Genomic DNA, 25,152 nt, shown 5'->3' on the forward strand with positions numbered 1-25,152 from the left:
GATTTTAAAGCTATTTTCAATATTTCAAAAAGTGTGGTAGAAAATTGCACATTTTCTTATAAAAAAAAACAAACTTAAATACCAAGTTTCTGTGCTACAGACTGGAATAATATCAACTGCTTCTTATCAGTAACCAATATCTCAAGCTTATTGAAAGCTCTGACCTAAGTCTTGAAGGATTTAGAAATGTAAAAACAAATTAATTAATTATAATAAAGTCTGCTTGAGAAATAAGAATTTCCTAATACTCATGGACCTCTTTAAGAGTGGGAGCTTTATAGACAGTAAGTTTGGATTTGAATCCTGGTTCTGTCCCACCCATAACTGTGTGGCCCTGGGGAACTTGCTTAGCCTGGCCGAGCCTTAGTTCCACTGTCTGGAAAACAGGAGCAGCGAGAGAGAGTTACATTGGGAGGTGACTTGGAGAAACTGTAGCTCTTATTATTGTTTTGGCAGTAAAAATCCATGGGATCACTGCCTTATCATTTCACAAATAAAAATAAAAACACAGCCAGGCATTTTGGCTCATGCCTGTAATCCCAACACTTTGGGAGGCTAAGGTGGGAGGTTTGCTTGGGGCCAGGAGTATGAGACCAGTCTGGGCAACATAGTGAGGTCCCATCTCTACAAAAAATAATAAAAAAAAAATGTTAGCTGAGTATGGAGGTGTGCACCTGTGGCCCCAGCTACCCTAGAGGCTGAAGCAGGAGGATCACTTGAGCAAGGAAAGTAGAGGCTGTAGAGAGCCATGATTACACTATTGCACTCCAGCCGGGATGACAGAGGGCTGCACTCTGAGGCCTACTGCTCTAAAACAATGGCCCTCTATTTCTTATTGGTGCATTTTGTGAATATTTAAACCTCCACTGTGATATTAGTTTTACTTTTTTTACTTAGTTTTGGATCTGTTAATTTAGAAAATACACAAACCCAGATGGCTCTGTGACCCCCTTGTAAATCCCTGTGCCCCCTTTCCACACACCCCAGGTACAGTGGCATTAGTCAGATTGGGAGGCACTGGCATAAGAGGAGGAGGTGGTACAGAACCCCCTGTGCCAGGAACTGGAGTGTCTAGCTTCCCAGAGGACATTGTAGCATAAACTAATTTCCTAGGTTTACGCATAACCATAAATAACATGACCATATCTAAACAATTTCACTTACTGATAGTAACTGCTTGAAAGGAGTTGTAGTCCATTTTGTAGGTCTGATTGAGGCTCTGTACAACTTGTTCATTGGCTTTATGTATTAACTCAAGTGAAGGTGGTGTAGTCTTGACTTCATATGTCACAACCACACTTCCAGACCTGGACAGAGACCACTCAGTTCAGTAAAACAATAACTGACCTGGAAGAGTCTAGATATTTATGGCTTATTTGCTTAGGAAACAAAATAGCACAAACTGCCTGATGCAGCATGCAAATCTATGGATCTGACTGGCCAGCAGGATCTTCCAGAAGAAAGACATCATTGCGTGGCATTATTTCATTTTTATATTTCTGAACTATTTGGACTACAAACTTATCCCTTATCTTTGCTTGCAAATTTTTTTGCACATATATAGAATGAACACAAGTCTTTTACTCTCTTTCTTTTAAACAGGTACATCTGTAAGGGGTGAGGTACTTTTTTCACCTCTACCAAACTTCTCCTGCTGAGGATTCCACATGAATAATGCCTTTCTAGGGGGTTTACCTCCTTCACTACCATATGGATCCCAGCCATAAATTAGAAATGATCAAATTAAAGTATTCTTACTTGAACCCTGTCACAGTCACGCCCTTGAAGCCTGGTAAAATTCCGTAACCCTTCCGGAACTGAAAAATAAAGCAAGATGAATGTCATATATCAAAGTCGAGAAATAGGTATATCAAAAGATCTGAAGCAGAGTAAAAACCACATATTCCTAATCACACTAGGTAAAAATATCTTCTGTCTATTTTGTTAACTGTGGGCATTAGATTTCTGAAGAAGTAATTCCTATCTATGTCAGCCTGGGTCCTCCGAGAAGTAGACTAGATGAAATGTGCAAAAAATTTACTCAGGGAAATGTCTAGGAAAGAAAACGTGGAGGGAGCAGGGAAGACAGAGAGAGCCATCAGACTCCCAAATGAAAGAGAGGGAAGGAAGGTTGGCTAAAACCATCCTAGCCTGAGCCTGGAAATGTTCAATAAAGCCTTCCAAGGAGTCCCACTGTCTGCCAGACACAGATGTGTTGTGCCCCTTCATTGGTAGGGAGCAGCGGTGATGGTCGTGGATTTCAGAAGCAGCAGCTGCAGCCCTTGCTCCATTACATGACCTGTAGTTGGAGGTTTGTGAGGGGCACCCTCATGGCTGCCATACTGCAGGATTGGTTGGTGTGCCAGGTACCTAGGTGGTTGCTATGTAACTCTCTCTTTCAAAGCATATAATTTAGTGTAGTGTGTGTGTGAGGAGGGTTCTCCTGCTGTGCAGACATATTACATGCCAGAAATGTAAATCAAACATCCAAGAGCTCTTCTGAAGCAGCACTTCATCAAGGCACTCATGGGAGATGACAATATTTGGGTTACATGCTGAGATGAGCAGGAGGGTGCTGACAGCCTAAGGCAGGGCTCAGCTGACAGCCTAAGACAGGGCTCGGCTGCCAGGAGAAGGGAAGTCATTATCTCAGCCCACCTGTAATAATCTGTGCCACATCCATTGGGAAGCTCTGTTCCAAATATGTTAACTCTAGCAAAGTGTTTAGGTTTAGATGGATCAATTCAATGTGAAGCACTCAAGACAGGGCTGACAAACAGTTAACACTGGTGGAATAGTCTCTATTTTTATGTGAATCAATTTATATCTGTCTTAGGTATGAATGCCTAGCAACCTCTGGTGTAGAGTGGTTTGAAACCCTCTGTGCTCAGCCACGGGTTGGTCTGCCCAAAAGTTGTTAGGGGTTTCATTCATGTGATATATGAAGAATAGAAATGCACCAACTCATGCTTGTAGGCTATAGGTTCTTGGGGCTTTGAATACGTTTTAGTGAATTGATGCCACCAAATCTTAACTGAACCAGTTCCACCCTGAGAAAAATTTATACTTATAGGTCAAGGTGAGTCACACTGTCCCCTAAACATGATTTGATTTGAGCACATATTAATTCACCATCTCAGATGTAAAAGAATAATAAATCCACATCTGTAAATTCTGACAGATCCAAGCCACTGTTCATTGTGAATGCCATAGACTCAGTTCAGTCCAAACAGTTTGTTAGTTAAGAGGTTCTTGGGGCCAAAACCTACCGCTGTTTCCAAGTCGGTCTTGTAGGACCTATAGAGGGCAGAGGAAGTGTTCATGAGGTCTTCTTGAAAGCCTACATTTAGTCTGACTCTCATGTTCAGGGTAACATCTGTTGAAAAACACAGGGCAATATTTAAAAATATGTTAGTGTCCGAGTATATACAAACCAGAAACATTTGTAAGCTGTTTTTGTTTGTTTGTTTGAGACGGAGTCTCCCTCTGTCTCCCAGGCTGGAGTGCAACGGCACGATCTCAGCTCACTGCAACCTCTGCTTCCCAGGTTCAAGTGATGCTCCTGCCTCACCCTCCCGAGTAGCTGGGACTACAGGCATGCGCCACCACATCCAGCTAATTTTTGCATTTTTAGTAGAGGTAGGGTTTCACCATGTTGGCCAGGATGCTGTCAAAGTCCTGACCTCAGGTGATCCATCCACATCTGACTATCAAAGTGCTGGGATTACAGGCATGAGCCACCATGCCCACTCATAAACTGTTGTTGAATAGCCACTCAACGAGCATTTAATGAGCAGTTACTTACCTTCCTGAAGCAGGCAAAAAGGTCCATTGGGAGGCAGTTCTTTAAGGCAACTGCAATGGTGCCCTGGGAGGAAGACGCCACGCTCTTGACAAATGAGATTGTGAAGACACCTTTCCCGAGGCCACCCATAGCCTGTCTCGCAGGAGCACCAGATTTCATTTCCAGCAGGTCTGCAGACTATCATTAACCAGAACAGCAAGGAGAGAGGTGGAGAAGGTGGTCACCACATTTGTATTTATAGCCTGCAGGTATTCATTCTTGAAGAAAATCCTAATCTGACTTTATATTACCTTTCTGAGAAGTTCAATAGCACTGCATAAAATTGATGTTTGCATGTATGCATCACCATGCTATTAGCCATGACAATCTGAAAGATGACTGCTGTGACGGTTGAGTGATGAATGGCTAAGTCATCTTTTAGATAGTCATGCCTAATAGCTAATAGCCACCAGATGTCCATGATGATAAGTATAAGGTAGCTAGCCTCCAAGATGACCTTTGCCCATCCCTACCACTAGGTATTCAAACCCTTTTGTACTACCTTCTTATATTGTACTAGGATTGGTCTATGTAATCAACAGAATATGACAGAGGTGACGGTATGGCACTTCTGAGATTAGGTTATTAAAAACACTATAGTTTTCCTCTTGGTTGCTCTCTCTCTTTCTCTTTCTCCCCTCACTCTGGGGGAAGTTGACTGCCATGGCATGAAGACACATCATGGAGAGGTCCACATGGCAAGGAACTGAGGTCTACAGCCAATAGCTAGTGAGAAACTGGAGGCTGCCAACAACCACATGAGTGAGCTTAGAAATAAATTTTACAGGCCAGGCACAGTGGCTCACTCCTATAATCCCAGCACTTGGGAGGCCAAGGCAGTTGGATCACTTGAGCCCAGGAGTTTGAGACCAGCCTGGGCAACATAGCAAAACCCTATCCTACAAACAATACAAAAACATTAGCTGGGCATGGTGGTGTGTCCCAGCTACTCAGGAGGCTGAGGTGGGAGGATTGCTTGAGCCTGGGAGGAAGAGGTTGCAGTGAGTTGAGATTGCAACCACTACACTCCAGCCTGGGCAACAAAGTGAGACCCTGTCTCAAAAAAAAAAAAAGAAAAGAAAAAGAAAAAGAAAGAAAGAAAAGAAAGAAAGGAAGAAAGAATAAACAGAATTTTTTTCATAAGCCAGTTATGCTTTCATATGATGACAGCACTGGTTGATAGATTATTTATAAACTTACAAGAGACCCTGAGCCAGAACCACCCAGCTAAGCTGCTCTAAGATTTCTGACCCTCAAAAACTGAGTCTATCTTCTAATAAGAGAACTAAACTTTTTTTTTTCCATTACCATAAAAACCCTACTTAGGACACAAAGACAAAAAGAAAAAAGTGTCCTTTTACATCCCGCACTCGCAGAGAAAAACAAGAGGCCTTGTCTTGATGGAAGCCCCAGTGAGGAAGAATAAGCATTCTCAAATTAAAGTGAGACCCTCTGGCCTGGGCCTGGTTCATCTCTGGGCCTATGTACCACATAAAAAGAAGGGTCAACCTTGGCATTGCAGTGAGTGACTTTCACGGCTTTAGTGCATTTTCATCTCCCAGAGTGAGCAAAAAGGACCAATGCTTCCTTTCTACATGTTAAATGCTGCAGGATGTATGTTAGAGCATACCTCTATTTGTAGACTATTGTAGATACAGTTTATAAGGCAAATAAGTTTATACGTGTATAGAAGTTTATTTTTATATAACTGTTAGTACCAACACTCATCAATACTTCCACCTTCTACATCTTAATACTTAACAAATATAAATACAATGATTTAAAAAACTCTCAGATAATAAATGTTTGTTATTTTATGATGCAAGGTTTTAGACTCTGTTGTGCACCAATAGATAACAAATGTAGAGTGCAAGTAAATTTGTGTCTTTTACATATCAAGTCAGGTGTGAACAGCCTACATGAACTCTGCTCTCATTGGAGACAGTAAGAAATGTTCTGAAATCAGAGTGCTTTGAATCAATTTCCAAAGCTAGACCAAAGTCACATCTTTGGGAGCTGTTTGTTCTGCAGATGGGTAGCCAGGCAAAGTCCCACAAAGTGACTATCCAAAGGGAAGTTATCAAATAGTTGTTTCTGAAATAGGAGGGACAACACATTCGAGTTAATTCCTTGGGCACTGATGCAGCCTGTGTCCCAGCAGTGGGTGGCAGTGGGGCAGGAGAATTAGAAATAGAAGAAACTGGAGCTACTAACAAAGAAGCTGAGTGCCCGCTAGAGGTAATTTGAGGATAGCCAACAGGATCCCACTTGTTGAAATCTCTCTTACTGACATGAAATTCCAGTGCTAAAGCAATTTTGTTATTGTCATCTGTTTTGTAAGGGAGCATTATGGGAGGAGTAGTTGAAGAACTTTTGAGTCCCACATAAAATGCAAACATGCCTTAGGAGAATGGAAAAAGTTACCACTTCCAGACCACCTGACATATCCCAGGTATTGTTCGGTGCTTTACTCACATTGTCTGGTTTTAAATATCCTCAGTTTTATTTGCCATTACTAAAAAAGGATCATAAGGTAGGCTGTTGGAAGAATGAGGCGAGGGAAGGATGGAAAAAGGAAGATGGTGAAAGTTTGGATGCTTAGACATTAGTGCCATGGTCAGTAGGCCTAACCTTCATTGCCCACCCATCCCATTCACTTCCTCTTTTAGGCCAACTCCTCTTAGCTGTTCCCTGCTGGTCCTGAGGTCCATGAGCCTGAGGCTTTCTCTGCTACACTGAAGTATCCACTTTTGTCAAACCTGTTTCATAGTTCACTATCAGAAAAGATTCACCCCCTCTATGTGTGAATGACCAGTCTTTCTGGAAGGATAAATTAAACTTTCCAAGGTCAATTGCATTTTAATTGAGAAGCTTGTTAACCCAAGTTTTTAAGATGGTGAAGCCTCTTGAAGTCATCCCATCTCTAGTAGAAAAAAATCAGAGAGAGTTTGTTAGTATGTTTATATTGAATATATGTAAGATAAACTCACAACTAAAGCTCAAGTGTCTATAATCACAAATTGTTCAACAAAAAACTATTTTTGATACTTGGTCTGTTTTGTTTACTGGATTCACTTACTAGCACCTACAGAGATACCAAAAGGTTTCTGTTAAAAAATTTGGGAAGCAAAATTGACTAAAATCTATCCAATAATTTATTCTAAAGGCAAAAGATCTGTGCCGGGTGGGAACATAGAAGGGTGTTTCCTATGTATTTTCCAAAGTACCCTAGTTCGGTGAGATGTTCTATGGATAAACAGTGGGAAACACAGCAGAAGTTCACTGCTCCTGAAGGACTCATAATGCACATTGGCATCCAACTGGAAAACCACTAACTCAAGGAAATTAGTGCTAATGGTAGAAATCAGTGGGAAATGGCATCCAAAAGGAGTGATAAGGGAGCTATGACTTCGAGAAACATATATTAAGAATCAAAAATTAAAATGCATGTACCGACATTGGGATGGACTATTTGAAATATGTGAGTTCAAGAAGAATTTCAAAAACAAGAATTTTTTCTTGCCTTCATTTTAGAATAATAAAACCCAACATCTATTAGTGCTTTCCAATTTAAAAAACAATTCCCTGTTATCAGATAACTGGAAGCCTTATCTCACAACTTCTACTGTATACCAAGTCTTGGGTGATGGTCTCTGGAGACATAGGGAAGTTAGCATGACCTTGGAAAAGAGTTTGCAACCAGAAAGTCCAATCTATGGCCTAAGAGGTTCTACTTAATGCCTTGCTTCTGATGCAGGCATGTACCTGTTTCCTATTTCCTGACCTATAATGCCAAAGAGAAGGGTATCTGGTACTTACTAATATCTTGAACCAGTCCTTGTTATGTCTATTGATATACCAAGGGAGGAGGACACAGGGAAGAGGACCCAGTAGTTTATCTGCTTAAGGGAAGAGGACCCAGTAGTTTATTATGAAGGACCTGGCCATATCTTGGGATCACTTTATGACAAGCATCATAGAAACCACCAAGCAAACCTTTGGTCACCATTTAAAATAAGAAACCTCTGGCTGCAGAGTTTACTGATAGAGGCTTCATTCAGGAAGGCTGTGAAGTCACAGAATCACACATCCGTCTCGGTAAGTCATTTCACTTGCCTACTAAGTAAAAGATTGCTCTGATAGTCAGGAGCTCAGACAGTCTGTCTCAAGACATCCAATCATTTATTCTGAAGCAATGGGTCTCTTACTCACCTGTTGTCACATTTATGCTCAAAATGTCGGTAATTTGGTCAGTGTTATTCCCATGAATTGGAAAACTGAGGCTGTTCAAGTAGGCTTTGATAGGATCCAGGAAGGATGCATTTTCAAAACTGATCTCAATATTAACAGTGTATTCTTCAGCTGTAGGACTTTTTGTGGCAACTGCAATGAAAGCACATGAAGGCTGAGAGAACTTACCATGGGAGATGGAGTAAGATCATGATGGATATTTCAGCAGTTAAAGGTAATGACAGGTACATGTGAATGGTTGGTCTATCAACCCTTAGGAATTTCTAATGAAATCTTTAGAGAAAAAGAAGGTTTATTTACTCACCACCTTGGTGTCCAAGGCCAAGCACTGCTGTGTGAAGTATGGAATGTAATGAGGCAAGAGCGGAAGCAGAGAGAATAGCAGGGAGGGTCTGGGAACTGTTCGGGCAAAATATGTCACAGTCAGGACTCAAAGGAGTGAGTCAGTGTTTCATCTGCAGTATGCATCAGTCGATAGATGCACACTCTAAGGGCTGAACCATGCATGGCTTGAAGACATCTGGGAAAAGTCACCCAGTTAATTCTCTTTGCCCTTAGCCTATGGAAAGAGCATATATTCTTTGCTCTTCCTCTGTATCTCCAGTGTTCAAAACTGGACACTGCTTTTGTTGAGGTGCTCAACAAAAGTTTGGCAAATTGGAAAGTAAAATAAAAGAGATTTTCAGCTCTTCATTGTTTTTCCAAATTGTCTCTGGGTGGTTACCTGGCTTGCATTCAAGATGGATCTGTTCCCCAACACACAGCTACACCAGGCAGGCTAATATATATGTATATGTGTGTGTATGTGTATACATATATATATATATAAAAATATAGAGAGAGAGTATATATAGTATACACAGTCTATATATAGAATTATATATATAGACTACTATATATACTATGTAGTATATATAGTACAGTATATATAGTATAGTAATATAGTATATATAGTCTATATACAGTAGTCTATATAGAGTAGTCCATATACAGTCTATGTATAGAGACTACATAGTCTTTATATAGTATATATACTACATAAAGTATAAAGACTATAGTCTTTATATAGTATATATACTAAAGTCTATATATAGCATGCTATATATGGTATGCTATATATAGTCTAAGTTTATATATAGAGAGACTATATATAGTCTACTCTATGTTTATATAGAGACTATATATATATATGTGTGTGTGTATATATATATATATATATATATATATATATATATATATATATAGTCTGGCCTGCCTGAGGTAGGTGTGTGTTGAGGAACAAATCCACCTTGACTATAGTAGTCTATATTGACTACTATATATACATATATAGACTATATTTAGACTGTCTAGTCTAGTCTATATATATAGTCTGTACAAACATTATATATTATATATAAACACTATATATAATATATATGTGTGTGTGTATATATATATATATATATATATATACACATAGTTTTTTATACCACATCATATCTGGGCCACTAGTTTTAAGCTTCCCAAGAGCAGGAACTGTTTCTTTCATGTTTCTTTCACTTCTCTTAGCCTTACTTACTCCATCTGGCAAAGAGCTCACCACATTATAAATAAACGACCAATCAATTCTTGTTAAACCTGAAACTCTCTGTCACTGACCAGATCTTTGACCTAATCTTGGCTAGAATATATAACTGAAGCCATGGCCACAGTTAATACTTAATAAAGAATCTTCAAGGAATAAGAAAGTTTTACACAGATAAATTGAGAATATTTTTCTTTTTTCTGGACAGGACCTCTCTCTGTCGCCCAGGCTGGAGTGTAGTGGCACGACCTTGGCTCACTGTGACCTCCACCTCCTGGGCCCAAGTGATTCTCTGGCTTCAGCCTCCCGAGGAGCTGGGACCACAAGCTCATACCATCACGGCCAGCTAATTTCTGTACTTTTTGTACAGATGGGGTTTCGCCATGTTGCCCAGGCTTGTTTTGAAGTCTTGGGCTCAAGCGATCTGCCTGCCTCGGCCTCCCAAAGTGCTGAGATTATAGTCATGAGCTGCTGTGCCCAGTCATTGAAAATATTTTATCTTGTCAGTTAAATAAGGAAAAAAGTAGGGCGGGCGCCATGGCTCACGCCTGTAATCCCAGCACTTTGGGAGGCCGAGGTGGGCACATCACCTGAGGTCAGGAGTTCGAGACCAGCCTGGCCAACATGGTGAAACCCCGTCTCTACTAAAAGTACAAAAATTAGCTGGGCATGGTGGCATGTGCCTGTAATCCCAGCTACTCAGGAGGCTGAGGCAGAAGAATCACTTGAACCCAGGAGGCAGAGGTTGCAGTGAGCTAATATCGCGCCACTGCACTCCAGCCTGGGTGGCGAGAGACACTCTATCTCAAAAAAAAGAAAAAAATAAGGAAAAAATTAGTGAATACTTATAAAATGATTATTTTAAAATTTACATTCTATCTGAAAAGATGAAGTTTATTGTACCATAAAATTAAAATTCTATGTTAAAAGGGCAAAAAATTTTCCCATAATATTGCAAGATTTAAATATTCCAAGGACTCTTGGTATGAAATACTAAAATAGAGTAAGTTTATCCTGGGAAACTCTAATTGTTGAATGTTTGTTTCAGAAAGCTGTAACATTTGTTCATTTAGCTTGGAAAACTGTTTGTCTTAGGTCTTTGGATTTACCCATCAACCTTGTTGAGAATTATTTCATCCTGGCATCATTCAGCTTCCGCAATTAACTCAGCCTATAAAAAAGGTCCGTCGCAGATTTTCCTAAAATTAAGAATGAATATTAAGGTATACTTCTTCTTTATAAAAATGTACTTGACAAATAGAATAAAGTGACTTTTATAAGAATGCGGAAACTCAGCCTGTGATGATAGTATGGCATTGCCTAAAATTTCCTGTTGACTTTCTGATTCTCAAATGGTCCTGTGATGAAAACAAGCTTCCTGGAAGAATGGTTAATCTTACTTTATGTGATTCTAACTATGGACACATTATGTTGTCCACTGGGAATATTTACGAGAAGAAAGGCTGCATAATATTTACAAGTTCTGCCTTAGTGCACATTCTTTTTCCTGAAAAGTAATGCAGCAACGTTTATATCCTCCAGAGGGTTCACTACCTCCAGGATCCTCTTTGCCATGCCAGTCTACTATCCTCCCATAAATATAAACAGGATTTCCTGGATGGTAGCTGCCTTTTGGATGGGTGAGGTCAGTAACAAATTCATATCATATCCACTTCATTACTGGCTTTGTTGCATCCCAGGATCTGATCCCACAAAATATCAATGCCTGCCTGAGGGTCATGTCTGGCCCTGTGCTCTTTTCAGTCACAGCTGAAGAACAAGTGTGTGCCTAGAAAGCACATGGTGATTCACGGATGTTATCACTCCCCATTGAAACCAAGGCAGTTCTGCTCAGATTTTACAAGGAGCTGAGCCAAAGCATCAAGAACTAAGAGGAAAGGCTCTTGTGACCTTAGCAAGTTTCAGTCTATAGCATTCCTGCAGCTGTTAATGTGAGCACCCAGCCTCTAAGGACCTCTTTCCTTTACCTTTTATGTTCTCCAACAGCGTCTAAAAAGAGTTTCAGAATCACCCTCAGCCTGAGCGTCACCTCTGTAGAAACTGATATGGATGGGGAACCTCGAATAGAGAAGGAAATGCCTTCTCCTTGAAAATACTCAATTATTTGAAACAGGCTCAAAAACACCACTGTAATTTAGCAGGCTGTTGGCTTACTCTTGGAAATCATCTACTCCAGTGATCCCCAAACTTAACTGAGGATTATATACACCTAGGGAATACACAAATACACACACACACACACACACACACACGCACAGAGAGAGAGAGAGAGAGATTTTGGAGCTCAGCCCATGTGAACCAAAGTAAATGGGACCACTTTGTAAACTTTAAAGTACTATTAAAAATATGAGTTATTATTGTTAAATGTGTCTTTAGAACTTGATATACAATTCCTAAAGTAAATTCTAAAATAAAATCAAGTTCAAAGGCAAAATGATTAATAATAAATCAAAGAATTATGTAAGCCTTTGTTTAATTTTATTCAACATAATAAATGTCTTAAAAATTCACATTCAGGGCCAGGCACGGTGGCTCACGCTTGTAATCCCAGCACTTTGGGAGGCTGAGGCGGGTGGATCACAAGGTCAGGAGTTCGAGACCTGCCTGGCCAACACAGTGAAATGCCATCTCTACTAAAAATACAAAAATTAGCTGGGTGTGATGGCAGGCACCTGTAATCCCAGCTACTTGGGAGGCTGAGGCAGGAGAATCACACGAACCCTGGAGGTGGAGGCTGCAGTGAGCCGAGATTGCGCCACTGCACTCCAGCCTGGGAGACAGAGATAGACCCCATCTCAGAAAAAGAAAAGAAAAAGTTCACATTCAGGAAAAATGCATTGTGACCCATTGTCATTGACACTCATGTATTTTGATATTAAGCGTTGCTCCGCTCATCTGTTTGTTCCTTGATTTAATGATTTACCTGTAATTTTACTATTTATTGAATGCCTGTTTTCTAGGCACTGCACTAGGAGCTGGAGACACAGGGTGAATAAAAGGAGCAAAGCCCTGTCTTTGAGGATCTTTCATCATTATACTGGAGGCAAAAGATAAGTTTACATTTTAATTTAATAAAGGAAGGCAAGAGTGATGGGGACAACAGGGATTTTTTTTTTTTTTTTTTGGTAGAATGGTTACAAAAGACCTTTCTCAAGCAGTAAACTTTGAGCAGAGACTCAGATGAAGTAAGGGATGAACCAGGAAGCTCTCTGGATAATGTCACTCTAGGAAGAGTAAACAGGTGTTAAAACCCTGAGATAGCAACCCTCTTGGCTTGCTTGAGGAATAGCAAGAAGATGCCCTCAATCCCCCAGTACGCACTTGAAATTGGGTCATTTCTTCTCGTCTGAAGCCTGGAACAGTATCAAGGTCCTATAGGCAAACAGAACATAGAGGCTGTGGCTGAGCCTTTTTCCCCTGTAATGCACCGAGGTGACAGGATCAGCACCTAAGGAGCAGCTTAGATGCTCAGCGATCAGCGTGACCCACAGAGCGGTGGGGTCAGAGGCTCTCTCACCTCACTCCTTCAGAAGGCCCAGAGTTTAGGCTTAGAAATGCCAAACCCACCTGTCCTGCTCAACCTGAGGACTTCAGAGCCTGTAAAGTAACATTCCTTGTCCTTCTCCAGACTACCAGGGACCAGGAGGCATGAGGACAGTTCCTCAACTTCTGTGTGTGTGTTTTGGATGCACTCTCATCCTCTTCTGCTCCTCAGGATGTCTGAATCCTGATAGTTTAATGTGTTTTCTTTGCCCCTGGCATTGTTTATCTGGATTTTTCTGGCTCGCTGATGCCCTATGTGGAAGGTAGCCAATTCCAGGTGTCATCAGTGTCACAGACAGAGGCCTATCAGCAGGCCCAGGAGGCACAAGACAACCAGGATTTCCCCTCTCCTTTCCCATAAATCACTGCCAGCCACACAGCACTTATCTTACAGGGACATTTCTGGAAAGTTGGCCACAAACTGCAACCAAGATATTTAGGTCTTAATCACAGCTGTTTAAGCAAACAATTCTACTTTTGCCTGGAAACACTAATGGGAACTATGGATTGTCAGAGCCAGAGCTTAAGTAGATGGGTAAATTAACTTCTTGCCTGCTAACTTCACCCAGGAGAAAAGAGATTGGTTGGTTTGGCTTCCTCTTGACTAAAGGGGCCAATGCAATTTTACCGTTGATGGTTTGGCTCTCCTGTTTCTCCCTGTCGGTCTTAGCAAGTAAATATCAAAAGATACCTACCATTTGGCTTGTTTCTTGACACATTCTAGAAGGTGGCAATTTGGCAGCATTGTCTGTCTACTACTGTGTGATTGCTCTGCAGATGCAGTGAAGGGATCTCATTCTCTCTTCAGGTTTCAGAAAGATTTGTTCACAAAGAAGAAAATCGTCAGAACCCAAGGCTATGGGCTACCTGGCAGGTGTAGATGGAGGAGAAAGTGGGCAGCACTGTGTCATCAAACACCAGACTGTGAAGTCTAGGGAAGAGAATTCATTCCACTAGCTAGCCATATACCCAAATCATCAAAGTTAGCCCCATCTTACCTAGTAAGATGAAGGCAGATATACCAGTCTTCCTTACGCTACAAAGCTGTTCCAAGAGCCATGAAATGAGACTTCATGAGCCAACCAGGAACACATGTTGAAAACTATAACTCATAGCTATAAGCATGGACTTTGGAGCCAGAGAGAATGGGGGAGGAATGTCTTCTGACCTGGGCAGCTCATTTAACTCTGTGAGCCATACTTTGCTTATCTGTAAATGAAAGGTAGTATTTTCTCTGCAGGATTATTGTTAAAGAGCTGGAATCCTACATGAAAACCCCTAACAAAGTGTCTGGCATATAGTTGCCAGTAAAATAGTAATTCTGATTATCATAAATATAATGATTATATTTTATGCAGATGTGTGCTGATAGGTCAAGAAATGCTAACATTAAGGGCCTGGTGTGGAGGCTCACGCCTGTAATACCAGCACTTTAGGAAGCCAAGGCGGGCAGATCACGAGGTCAGGAGATGGAGACCATCCTGGCCAACATAGTGAAATCTGTTTCTACTAAAAATACAAAAAATTAGCTGGGTGTGGTGGCATGCACCTGTAATTCCAGCTACTTGGGAGGCTGAGGCAGGAGAATTGCTTGAACCTGGGAGGCGGAGGTTGCAGTGAGCCGAGATCACACCACTGCACTCCAGCCTGAGTGACACAGTGAGACTCTGTCTCAAAAAAAAGAAACGCTAACATTATTCCTATCAGGCTTCACCTTTGGTATAGTTAAACAAACAAACAAAAAAGAAAAACATTAATCAGAAAAATTTTAAAAAAGCAAAACACTCCCAACATTAAATGTCAAGCTTAAAACCAACTCCACACACCAGCCTGAAAGCACCAGGTCTTCTATCTCACTCCACCACCATCGCTGCCGGCTCAGAGCACTCAGGGCTACATGTCATCATCAGAAAGGCTGCAATCATGAAAACCCAAAAGTCTGTTCCTCAACCTGGGAAGTGCACGGCATTTCCTGGACCCAGATCTAAAAGGGCCAGCACACCCAGGTTGCTAGGCCTGCAGAAAGGGCAGGATTTCCGTGCTAGCAGCCAGAGACCCAGTCTGGGAGGAACCTTACTCTGACTAAATAGATGTGAAAATGTGAGCGCATCCAGTGCAGGGTTTGGACATCCTGAATGCCCCTCTCTTGCTGTTTTGCCTCTCATCAGTTATTCCTTTAAAGCCGGAGAATAATCAATTGGGGCTCTTCAGCACCAGGCTCCAAGACACACCCCTTCTGTCAGAAAGCTGGAGTGGAGAACTTGGCCAGTTGATATTTGCGTTACTTCTAACCAATAAGAAACATCCACTTTCATTCCCCTATGAAGAGTCCCCATAAGACTAAATTTGGAGTTTGTCTGCAAACCTCCAAACAAGCTTCTCCTTCCAACTCTGGTCTCTACCTGTGACCTCCCAAAGCACCATCTCCTAGGTTTGTGCACTCCTGAAGAGTCACAGGGATTATTGCTGTCCTTCATCCCCAAGTCACATCTGTCCAAGACCTTTTGCTGTGTTTTTCAAAATGTCTTTGGCGAGAATTTCCTCTGCTTCTTTCCTATCTTACTACATGGCAGAGTCGCATGTCTAGACTGCCGAGCCTCCTGGCTGGTCTCCCAGGCACTAATTTCTTCGTGTAATTTATTTAGCCATAACCATGGGGATACTTTTCACTTAAGTGAGTTCATCAGTCACCTCTCTGTGGCAGCCGCTCAGCTGATCCAGAATCCACTTCCTGATGGAATCGTGACATGACTCGGGATCTTTCCCCCATTCTTATTTCTCTCTGCTCCCTTACAGCCACTCATTGTCCTAACAGGCAGCTCCATGCTTTTTCTCACCTCTAGGTTTCATGCAGGCTTCTTTTTCCTGAGAGAATTTTGAAAGAGTTTTCCTAAAATGCTAACTCCTATATCACAGCATCTGTGCCCCTGCCTTCAAGTGGTACAGAATACCTTCTCTGGACTGGAGGTAGATCAGGCCCTTTCAAACGCAACACTATTTTATAAATAAATCGATTTTCTTTGTTTAAATTTCTTTAAAAAACTATTAAAAGAAAAATAAACACCAGATAATCCAATTAACATTTTAAAAGTAATATTAACATAACCTTATTTAATCTTCCTAACAACCCTATAAGGTAATATGTGTGAGATATATGTGTGTGTGTGTGTGTGTAAATGTGACATACATATGTGATACATATATATGTGATACATATATATATACGTAATATAATACAGTCAGCCCTCTGTATCTGTGGGGTTCTGCATCCATGGATTCAACCAATCTCAGATGGAAAATATTTTTAAAAATTTTGTCTATACCGAACATGTACAGCCTTTTTTTCATGTCACTATGACTTAAAAAGTACAGTACAACAACTATTTACATAGCATTTACATTGTACTCGGTATTATAAATAATCTAGAGATAATCTAAAACATATTCAAGGATGTACATAGGTTATATGCAAATTGACACAATTTAATATCAGGGACTTCAGCATATGCACATTTTGGTATCTGAGGGGTTCCTGGAACCAATCCCCCATGGATACCAAGGGAAGGACAACAGTATACACACACACACACACACACACTCATATACATGTATACACATATACACAGACATATGCATGCATATATACACACACACACACACACACACACACACACACACACACATATAAATTCAAGGGGCCAGTTAGGTTATGTAACTGACCAGTCACATGGGTAGAAATTCATGGTGTGCTGAGAATAAATGTAAGTATTGATCCTATCTTTAAAGATGATTCTATTCCAAATGCTAAAGATTTTGTCCAGTGACTCAAAAAAAAAAAAACTCCTGACCTAATTGTTTTTCTCTTTGTATCCTTCTGGCATCCAGGCTTCAGAAAGGGAGAGGTGTGTGTATGTAAAAGGGAATAGCAATCTGAAAATCAGAGCCCAGTTCTAACACCTCACTTAACTAACACACCCACCAAGCAGAACACAGACACCTCCATGTGGCATCCTGCTGAAGGTAACATTTTCTGTTGCTTCCTTTCATCATTTTCCTGGAGAGTCATGTTCTTTTTTTTCTCTTTGAGATAGAGTCTCGCTCTGTCGCCCAGGCTGGAGTGCAGTGGTGCGATCTCAGCTCACTGCAACCTCCGCCTCCCGGGTTCAAGTGATTCTCCTGCCTCAGCCTCCTGAGTAGCTGGGAATACTACTATTTTTAGTAGAGACGGAGTTTCACCAGTTTTGTCAGACTGGTCTCGAACTCCTGACCTCGTGATCTGCCCACCTTGGCCTCCCAAAGTGCTGGGATTACAGGCGTGAGCCACCACGCTGAGTCATGTTCTTAATTGCAACTTACATTCTGGATATCTGGGGCCTAGTACCTAGGTTTTTCTATGGCCATTTCTTACTTCAGCAATTTTGTAAAAGTACCAAGGCCAATCCATCTTCTGCAGATGATGGGTTGATTCATTAACACTTCCCAAATGACTCTAGAGGCCCAAGAACACAGAGGACCATGTATAATAAATGGAAAACATCTTTTCATGTTGATTTAACATTGTCATGATTGTTTTTAATGAAAGCACACCTGGAAAAACTTTGGAATGTCAAATCCTTAGATGTAGAAATGGTTTCCTCCCCAAGGGCTACCCCCTCACGTTGTCACCACGGGTCATAAACAGCCTGGCTCAGAAGTGCAGGAAGACATTCCTTTTACAGCTGTAGTCACCCACTGCTCCTGAGGAAGCCAGCAGCCTGAGCCTTAGAAGAATTTGGCAGAAACCTGGAGCTGGAACTCACTGGCCAGTAGTTTGATTTTAAAAAGCCAAAGTCTTTCAAAATACCAAATGAGCACATCTCTGTCTTTGTTCCTGTCATAGAGTGCAGAAAAGTTTAAAGGGTTGTCGGGATGGGGTAGAGGTAATGATACCTGTTTTAGAGCACAGAACGTATAGACTGTGCCATAGGCCACTTGGGAGAAGGAGGGAGAAAGGGAGCATGGGATCCCACAGGGCTAAGAAAACGAAGGCTGAAACGGAAAAGAAAAGAAAGGGAAGAGAAAGGGAGAGAGGGAAAACCAACAGTGGTATGATCTTCCAATTAATATTTTAAGAGCTTAATAGAATGTGGTCAAATTCTCATTTCGAGCGCTGGACAACAGTTGAGTTTGGCCACTGCACCGTGAAAGGCTTGAACAGATGCCTCCACTCTGATCTTAGGGTAAGCCTGCCCTCTTTGGCAGCCTACTGTCTCTTTTAGACTCACTAGATCAAGTCACACATGGCTGAAAAAATGATTCCATCCTAATGTGATAGGGTAAAAAATTTTTCCTTCTAGATAGTTGGTACAGCCACTCAGCCAGCAGACGTTTTCAGAAAGGTGCTGTAATGTGAACGTGCAAGTGCTTCATCTATTCGCTCACTGGTTGAGAAAGAAACTGAGTTTGATGCCAGGCTACAGAGATGAGGAGAACGCAAGTGAGCTCTCCTCTACTGGGGGTGGTAAAGAGGAAGTAAAATAATTACAGTGCTTTGGGACAAATGTTGTGAATGGAAATGTATCAAGGGGAACGGGAACCCAGGAAAAGCAGTCTCTGATGATCTGGGGAATGGATGGAGGGCCTAACAGGGCAAGAGTTCATAAGACTTGAGGCTTCAGTGGGGGTCTCCCAGATAAACAAAGGGGGATGATGGGCAGGGTGTTGATGACGTGAAAGGGAACAGAAGGAGATCAGGTGGGAAAGGCACAGAAGGCCTGGTGAGTCACGAGCAGAGGATTGGCTTTTAGTTCCAAGGCCAAGGGAGCCCATGAAGAGTTCTATGGGGGCAAATGACAGGATCCGATTTGTGCTTTTGAAGGGCTTCTATGCTGGGTGTGGGACCACCAGGTCCTGGGAATACCCAGCCTGCGGCCCTGACCTGACACCTGCGCAGGGTCCACTCAGGATGGGATTTGAGGGTCGGTGTTTCAGAATTTGCAGCTCTTCACCTACCCCTAACCCTCCAAAGGGCTGAGTCTTGTATTTTCCAGATCACTGCTTTAGAACTGAGTGGGAAAATTGGAGTGGGAAACAGAGGAGGAGGACTTGAGCCTCGTGGTTAGATTGCTTCACAGGATAAAGTCCTAAGTAAAAGAAGTTTTTTTTTTTTTTTTTTTAAAAAGCAAAAAGAAAGGCTTCTGGATGGTAGGCAGAGAAGTAGGCCATTTGGTGGTGCGGGAGGGCAGCTGAGGAGGGAGCCACAGAAAAATCCTAGGAATGTGAGAAGCAGTGATGGCAATGGGGAGGGAAGGAGGGTTCTTACGTGTTGTTATGATCCAGTTACTGTCATTTGGTAGAGAATGGAGTTTCCTAGTAATTATTTTTGGAAATCACACTGCACTATATGACCCTGATGTGATTGGAGGCTGAATTATGTAGACTACAATGTTTTAAAAAGTTGCAACACATATCATTTGAGTCAACTTATAAAAGGGATTGCCAAGCAAGAGTTTGCATACCGGCTCGTTTTTGCCTCAGTGCCTCTTCACCAGCTGGTTCATGTTCATGAAGACTCTGAAAAGAACATTTGAGAAAGTTGTCAATTAACGTTAGAGAAGTCTTTTCACTGTGGCTCCCCGCTTAGATACCCCTAAATGTTGGAGCTGAGCTTAAGGCTGCAGACTTTGGGTTAGCACCATGTGTCCCGTGGATGCTGGGCACATAGCAATGAAATGGTTTGGAAGACAAAGTGGAGCTGTTACTGTAGTGTGACCTAGGAATTCATTTTTTTTCAGACCAGTCTCTAGACCAGGAACAGAAGAAATCATCATATCTGACTTTCTCAGAGTTCCTGCAGTTTGAATCCTGTCAAAAAACATAAATTATTATAATGTTCTAAACTTGTACTCTCTGCCTGACTTGAACTGAGTCATCCCAGTGACCTTCGAGACAAGTCTCACGACCTCCTTCTCAACACTCACCCTGTCCTAACCCCAATCTTCCTGCTGTATTAGGGCTCTTTAACCATTGTGTGTGCTTAGAAATTATTTTTTCTACATCTGATCCTTTTTCTCCTGGATGGTTCTATTGCTGGTTTCTGTAGTAGGAACTAAGAAAGCCTGCTCTAGAGTCAGACTGCCTGGGTACAAGACTGTGCCACTTACTCTGTGGCTTTGTGACCTTGGGGAAGTTACTTATCCTTGCTGAGCTTCAGGGTTTTTTTCCTGTAAAATGAGAATAATAACAATATCAACTTCATAGGTTTGTTATGAGAACTAAGCAAACTACAGTATGGCATATAGTAAGTTCTTAATACATTTTAGCTATTATTATACAGTGTGGTGACTAAAAGTAAGGACTCTGCAGACATTGAGTTCAAATCCTAGCTCCATCATAAAATGTCTGTATGACCTTGGGCAAATCACTTAATCTTTCTGTGCCTCAGTTCTTACCTATAGAATGGGGATGAATATAGCTTATCTCAGAACATTGATGCGAGGACAAAATGATTAATAAATGTAAGGCCGTGAAAGTAATTTTGGTTACATGGTAAATGCTATTCAGGGAGGGGGCATCAAGATGCTCTGGGGGCATCACGCTGCACCTGCCACCTGGTGCATTTCTGTGAAGTTCATCTCCTTCATCCTATAGCTTTTTTGTTAAAGAATAGGCATTGATCAGTTTCACTCATGGGATCACCACCAGCTCTGCAGCTGGTAACAGAGCCTACCCCATACCTTGACCTGACAAGGATTTCCTAGCTGATCCCTGCCTGCCTACAGGTTTTCCTGTGATGTATTTTCCATTCCAAACTCCTTTCACACTCAATAGAAAAGCCCCATCTCTCTGAAGTCTCCCAGATAACCCCTGCCCACAGAGATCTGTGCTTTACCCTGAACTCCACGCATCCATGACCGCCACCTGGGGCAGAGCTCATTCTGCCGTCAGGGTTGTCTACCACTATTTTCTAGTTATCTCACATCATCACAATGACAAACATAATACTTCCTAAGATGTATTTAACACCCTGTGCCAAGACAAGGGTAGATGCTGTTATTATCCACATTTCACTAATAAGAAAGCACAGGCACAGAGAGGTCCAGTAACTTGCCCAGGATCACACAGACTTTAAAGGCAGAGCAGGATTCAAACCCAGCCAGCTCCAGAGTCTGCACTTGTCCACGCAGGCACTGCATCATCTTATCAGCAGAGTCCTGGGAAACTGGCTTTGTCTCAGGGAGCGGGTCTCTCTTTACCCAGAGCCGTTTCTCTCGGTGTCTGTATAACCTCTTCCTATTCCCTCCTCCTTTCCAGTGAACAGTTCCCTTGGCTGGTCTCCCTCCTCTTACTAAGTTACATTTTTAGGAAAAGATCAGATGTCCGCAATTTACCACTCCATGTAAAGTTTACCTGTTCCCCTTGCTGATGCCCTTAGGAGGTACTGGTTGAGGAATGTATTAAAGTCAGTAGGAAATGGGGAGCGACTGTGTACTTGATAGTTCATAAATGTTCTTGAAGAAATAAATAGGGGAATGATGGATGATGATTGGAATTTCAAAAGCCCAGTTGCTGCTTTATTTGCAGTGAAGTTATTTTAGATGTACTTGAATATGCAGGAACTGAAGGTGCAAAGTCAATGTATAGGACTGGTTCCAGCCCAGCTTCCCTTGGAGAATGCTTTGGCTTTCTGCCCAGGCAAAAGGAAGGTTCTTCGTGCTTTCCTGCCTCCATCCTCTCTGGGGCCTGGTGGGGAGGAGGGAGTGGCCACTGGGAGCTTTCTCTGTCCACACTTCAAGGCAACAGTTAGGGGACTCAGACAACACAGGAGAACTTGACCTCCAATGGTTACCTTTGGGCAGTTATCCCAGGTCGAGTTTTCATTCTCTCTGCTTTCCAGTAGGACTAAAGCATTGAGGTCTTGCCTCTTGTCTTGTCAGTTACATGTTAAAATCAAGATATATTTCAATTATCTAATGCAGCATATTTCAACTCTTTGTAAGAATCAGGATCATTGGTCTCCCCTGCCCCCAGTGTGATTCAGTAGGTCTGGGGTGAGGTGCAGAAAACTGCCTTTTCAAGCAGCGCATCCATTGACATGAGGCCATATTTTGGAAACACTACTTTCTGAAGATTTCCGGAATCTTTATGGTGATCATCTGGAACTTTCAGGCCACATCTTTGCAAGTGCCGCTTCCACAGCTCTGTCACCTACAGCCTCTTCGTTGTCCAGTGGGAGCAGCCTACTTCCTATTGTAAGCCCTACAATCATTGGAGATAATGGAGGAAAAAGCACATTGATGGCAATGAAGCCTCTGAGGAGTTGGGATGGAGATGGGTAAATGCTCTTGGCCATCCCCAGATTCAAGGAGTTACAAAGATCTGGCTGCCAAGTCACGGGACCTGATTTGAATAGAGCAAATGGTCACACTAAGAAGTGAATCCCACAGTTTCAGATTTTTAGGAGATGTCATTCACTCCCTCGAATCCTCTGTTTCTTACATTATGAAAAATAATAAGTGCTGAGGCATGTCAGGTGCTCAGTGCAGTCTCTGGTAGTGGTGAGTGCCGTGTATCCTGCCGGCATGGGGCTCACTGGGGACCAGCCTTACCATCCTGAGTCCTCATGTTATCGCAGTTTGGGGAACTGTGGGACTCCAGCACTTGCCTTTCCTCTTACACTTTGGGTGCTGGGTAGATCTCACAAGGGAGCATAGGTTTGCCAGGGCTCCCAGTGCTCGGCAGTGTATTTACTTCAGACAAGAAAACAGAGCTTCCAATTGGACCTCCCCTGCCTGCTCCATCTGTGTAGAGGTCCCCAGGGGACTGTCTGAGCCACAGTGGACAGAGCTGTCCAGAGGGAATTTCCTGAAGGCAAAGCTTCAGCCAGAAAAGACAAAGTCACAAATTCCAGGAAGTGCCCCACCTGTCGGACATGATGACTTCACAAATAATTGTAGTGGTGGTGGGGCAGGGTGGCCTGGAGTGGGGGTGGGTAGTCAGTCAGGAATGAGAGGTGGCTTTTTATTCATGAAGAAGAAAATTCCCAGGGAACAGGATGGCAAACGAGAAGGTAAGCAAAGGCTCCTGCTTTCCCAAATCTTAACCCTACTCACCCGAGCCCTGCCACACATGCCTCTTCTTCTTGACCTGAAACTTCCAATTTAACATCTTTGCTTCTGTGTTTGAAAACTGTCTGAGCAAGAATCCTCTAGCAATGTCTCCTCACATAAGCATATTCAGAGGGATTTATTTGTATCAAAAGTAATTGCAAAAGCTGCAATTACTTTTGCACCAACCTAATACTAGAATATTAAAAATAGCTACAAATTCATAAGCACTTGGGCTCTGTGCTAGTCACTGTGCTGTGGGTTGCATGTAGAACATTGAAGCCTCACAACAAACAGATGAAGGAGATATGATTTATTCTCATGTAGAGGAAACAGACTCGGGGAAACGAAGAAAGTTGACAGTTTCCAAAGCTAATGAGAGTCAGAGCTGGGCTTCCACTCAGACCTGACATCAAAGTTGAGCATATATAGCCTGTAACTCTAAGATGGTCACTGGAGCAGGATCCAGGGCAGCATGTCTGAAAACCAGCATCCTGGGACCCACCCAGGCATCCTGAGCTAAAATCTGCATTTGAAGAAGGTCTCTGGGCAGATCCATGCTCACATGAAAGCTTGAGAAGCACTGAGCTACATCATCACCCTTTAAAAGCCCTTCACCCCACATGTGTATATTCACGTTCATAGGCACATTATTCACAATGGCCAAGAGGTGGAAGCAACTCATGTCCGTGGATGGATGAGTGGACAAACGAAACATAGACATATGTACAATAGGATATTATTCGGCCTTAAAAAGAGGGGAAGTGCTGACACAGGCTACAACATAGATAAACCTTGAGGACAATATGCCAAGTGAAATAAGTCAGCCACAAAAAGACAAATACTATATGATTCCACCTACATGAGGTATCTAGAATCACCAAATTAATAGACAGAAATTAGAATAGTAGTAACCAGCAGCTGTCAGTAGAGAAGGAAATGAGGAGTTATTGACAAATGGGTATAGAGTTTGAGTTTTGCAAAATGAAAAAATTATGAAAATTTATTGTACAATAATGTGAATATACTTAATACTAATAAACTGTATGCCTAAACATGGTTTCAAGATGTAAAATTTTATGTTAGGCATATTTTTTCACAATTTCAAATACCAAGCCCATCACCAGATGTTGCATACATGTGTCATTTAAGATGGCAGAAGGTCAGTCATGGAAACTGGGTGGCAGCTTAGGGCAGTATAAACTGATCAGGCAGGCTCAAGTGCACTTTTCCAATGGGAGTCTTCAGCCTTTGGGTTGCATGAAGACATTATACCTTGAAGGGTAGATCTACCAAAGAAAAGTGGGGTCCTTTGAGGTGAGTTGTAGGAGCTTCCAAGGAGATGGATTTCACATTCCACCAAGATCCCTAGGAGGTCAGCTTATCCCCTGACCAGCCTTCACCACCAGGCAGATGAAGGGGCTTTGCCAGGGCCATCACTAGGAGGGCAGATGTGACATAGAGAGAAGGCATTGCTGCAGCCAGGAGCACTAAGAAATGCTGGAACAGAGGCAAAGCTAACCCCATTGCTGAGATCACCTCAGGCCCTGGCTTTTACCCCACCTGCCTTGGATAGCCAGAGCTCTGCACTGACTATGTGAATTCACAAGAAGCTTAAATGTTTCCCTTCTCTATTTAAACGGGAAGGCTATTGTGTATGAGTGTACAGGTTGTACCCTGCACACTGGGGTTTGGAAGAGGAGACACACCATATATATTCCCCAAGTCATGAAAGAAATAAAGAAAAGACAAAGATAACCTAGGTCAAACAATGAAAGAACCAAAAATGGAAAGAGGAAGAAAGTACATGAAGTCGTGAAACAAAATCCTGAAGGTAAGAT

The 25,152-nt window shown here is 42.1% G+C and overlaps 1 protein-coding gene across 6 annotated transcripts in view; it reads right to left on the minus strand.

Annotated features, from left to right (window-relative positions):
* The window catches only part of ADGRF5 (adhesion G protein-coupled receptor F5), a 102,197-nt gene that overhangs the window by 27,678 nt on the left and 49,367 nt on the right, over nucleotides 1–25,152 (minus strand). For all 6 annotated transcript variants that reach the window (XM_003833195.5, XM_008958681.4, XM_034962219.3 and 3 more), the window contains exons 3-8: nucleotides 19,724–19,778; nucleotides 8,057–8,227; nucleotides 3,806–3,982; nucleotides 3,270–3,376; nucleotides 1,759–1,817; nucleotides 1,165–1,307 (exon numbers count right to left, since the gene is read on the minus strand). In XM_003833195.5, the coding sequence (XP_003833243.4) occupies nucleotides 1,165–1,307; nucleotides 1,759–1,817; nucleotides 3,270–3,376; nucleotides 3,806–3,982; nucleotides 8,057–8,227; nucleotides 19,724–19,778 (712 nt within the window). The remainder of the gene's footprint in view (nucleotides 1–1,164; nucleotides 1,308–1,758; nucleotides 1,818–3,269; nucleotides 3,377–3,805; nucleotides 3,983–8,056; nucleotides 8,228–19,723; nucleotides 19,779–25,152) is intronic.

Source organism: Pan paniscus, chromosome 5, assembly GCF_029289425.2.
Source record: "Pan paniscus chromosome 5, NHGRI_mPanPan1-v2.0_pri, whole genome shotgun sequence".
Classification (NCBI taxonomy): Eukaryota; Metazoa; Chordata; class Mammalia; order Primates; family Hominidae; genus Pan; species Pan paniscus.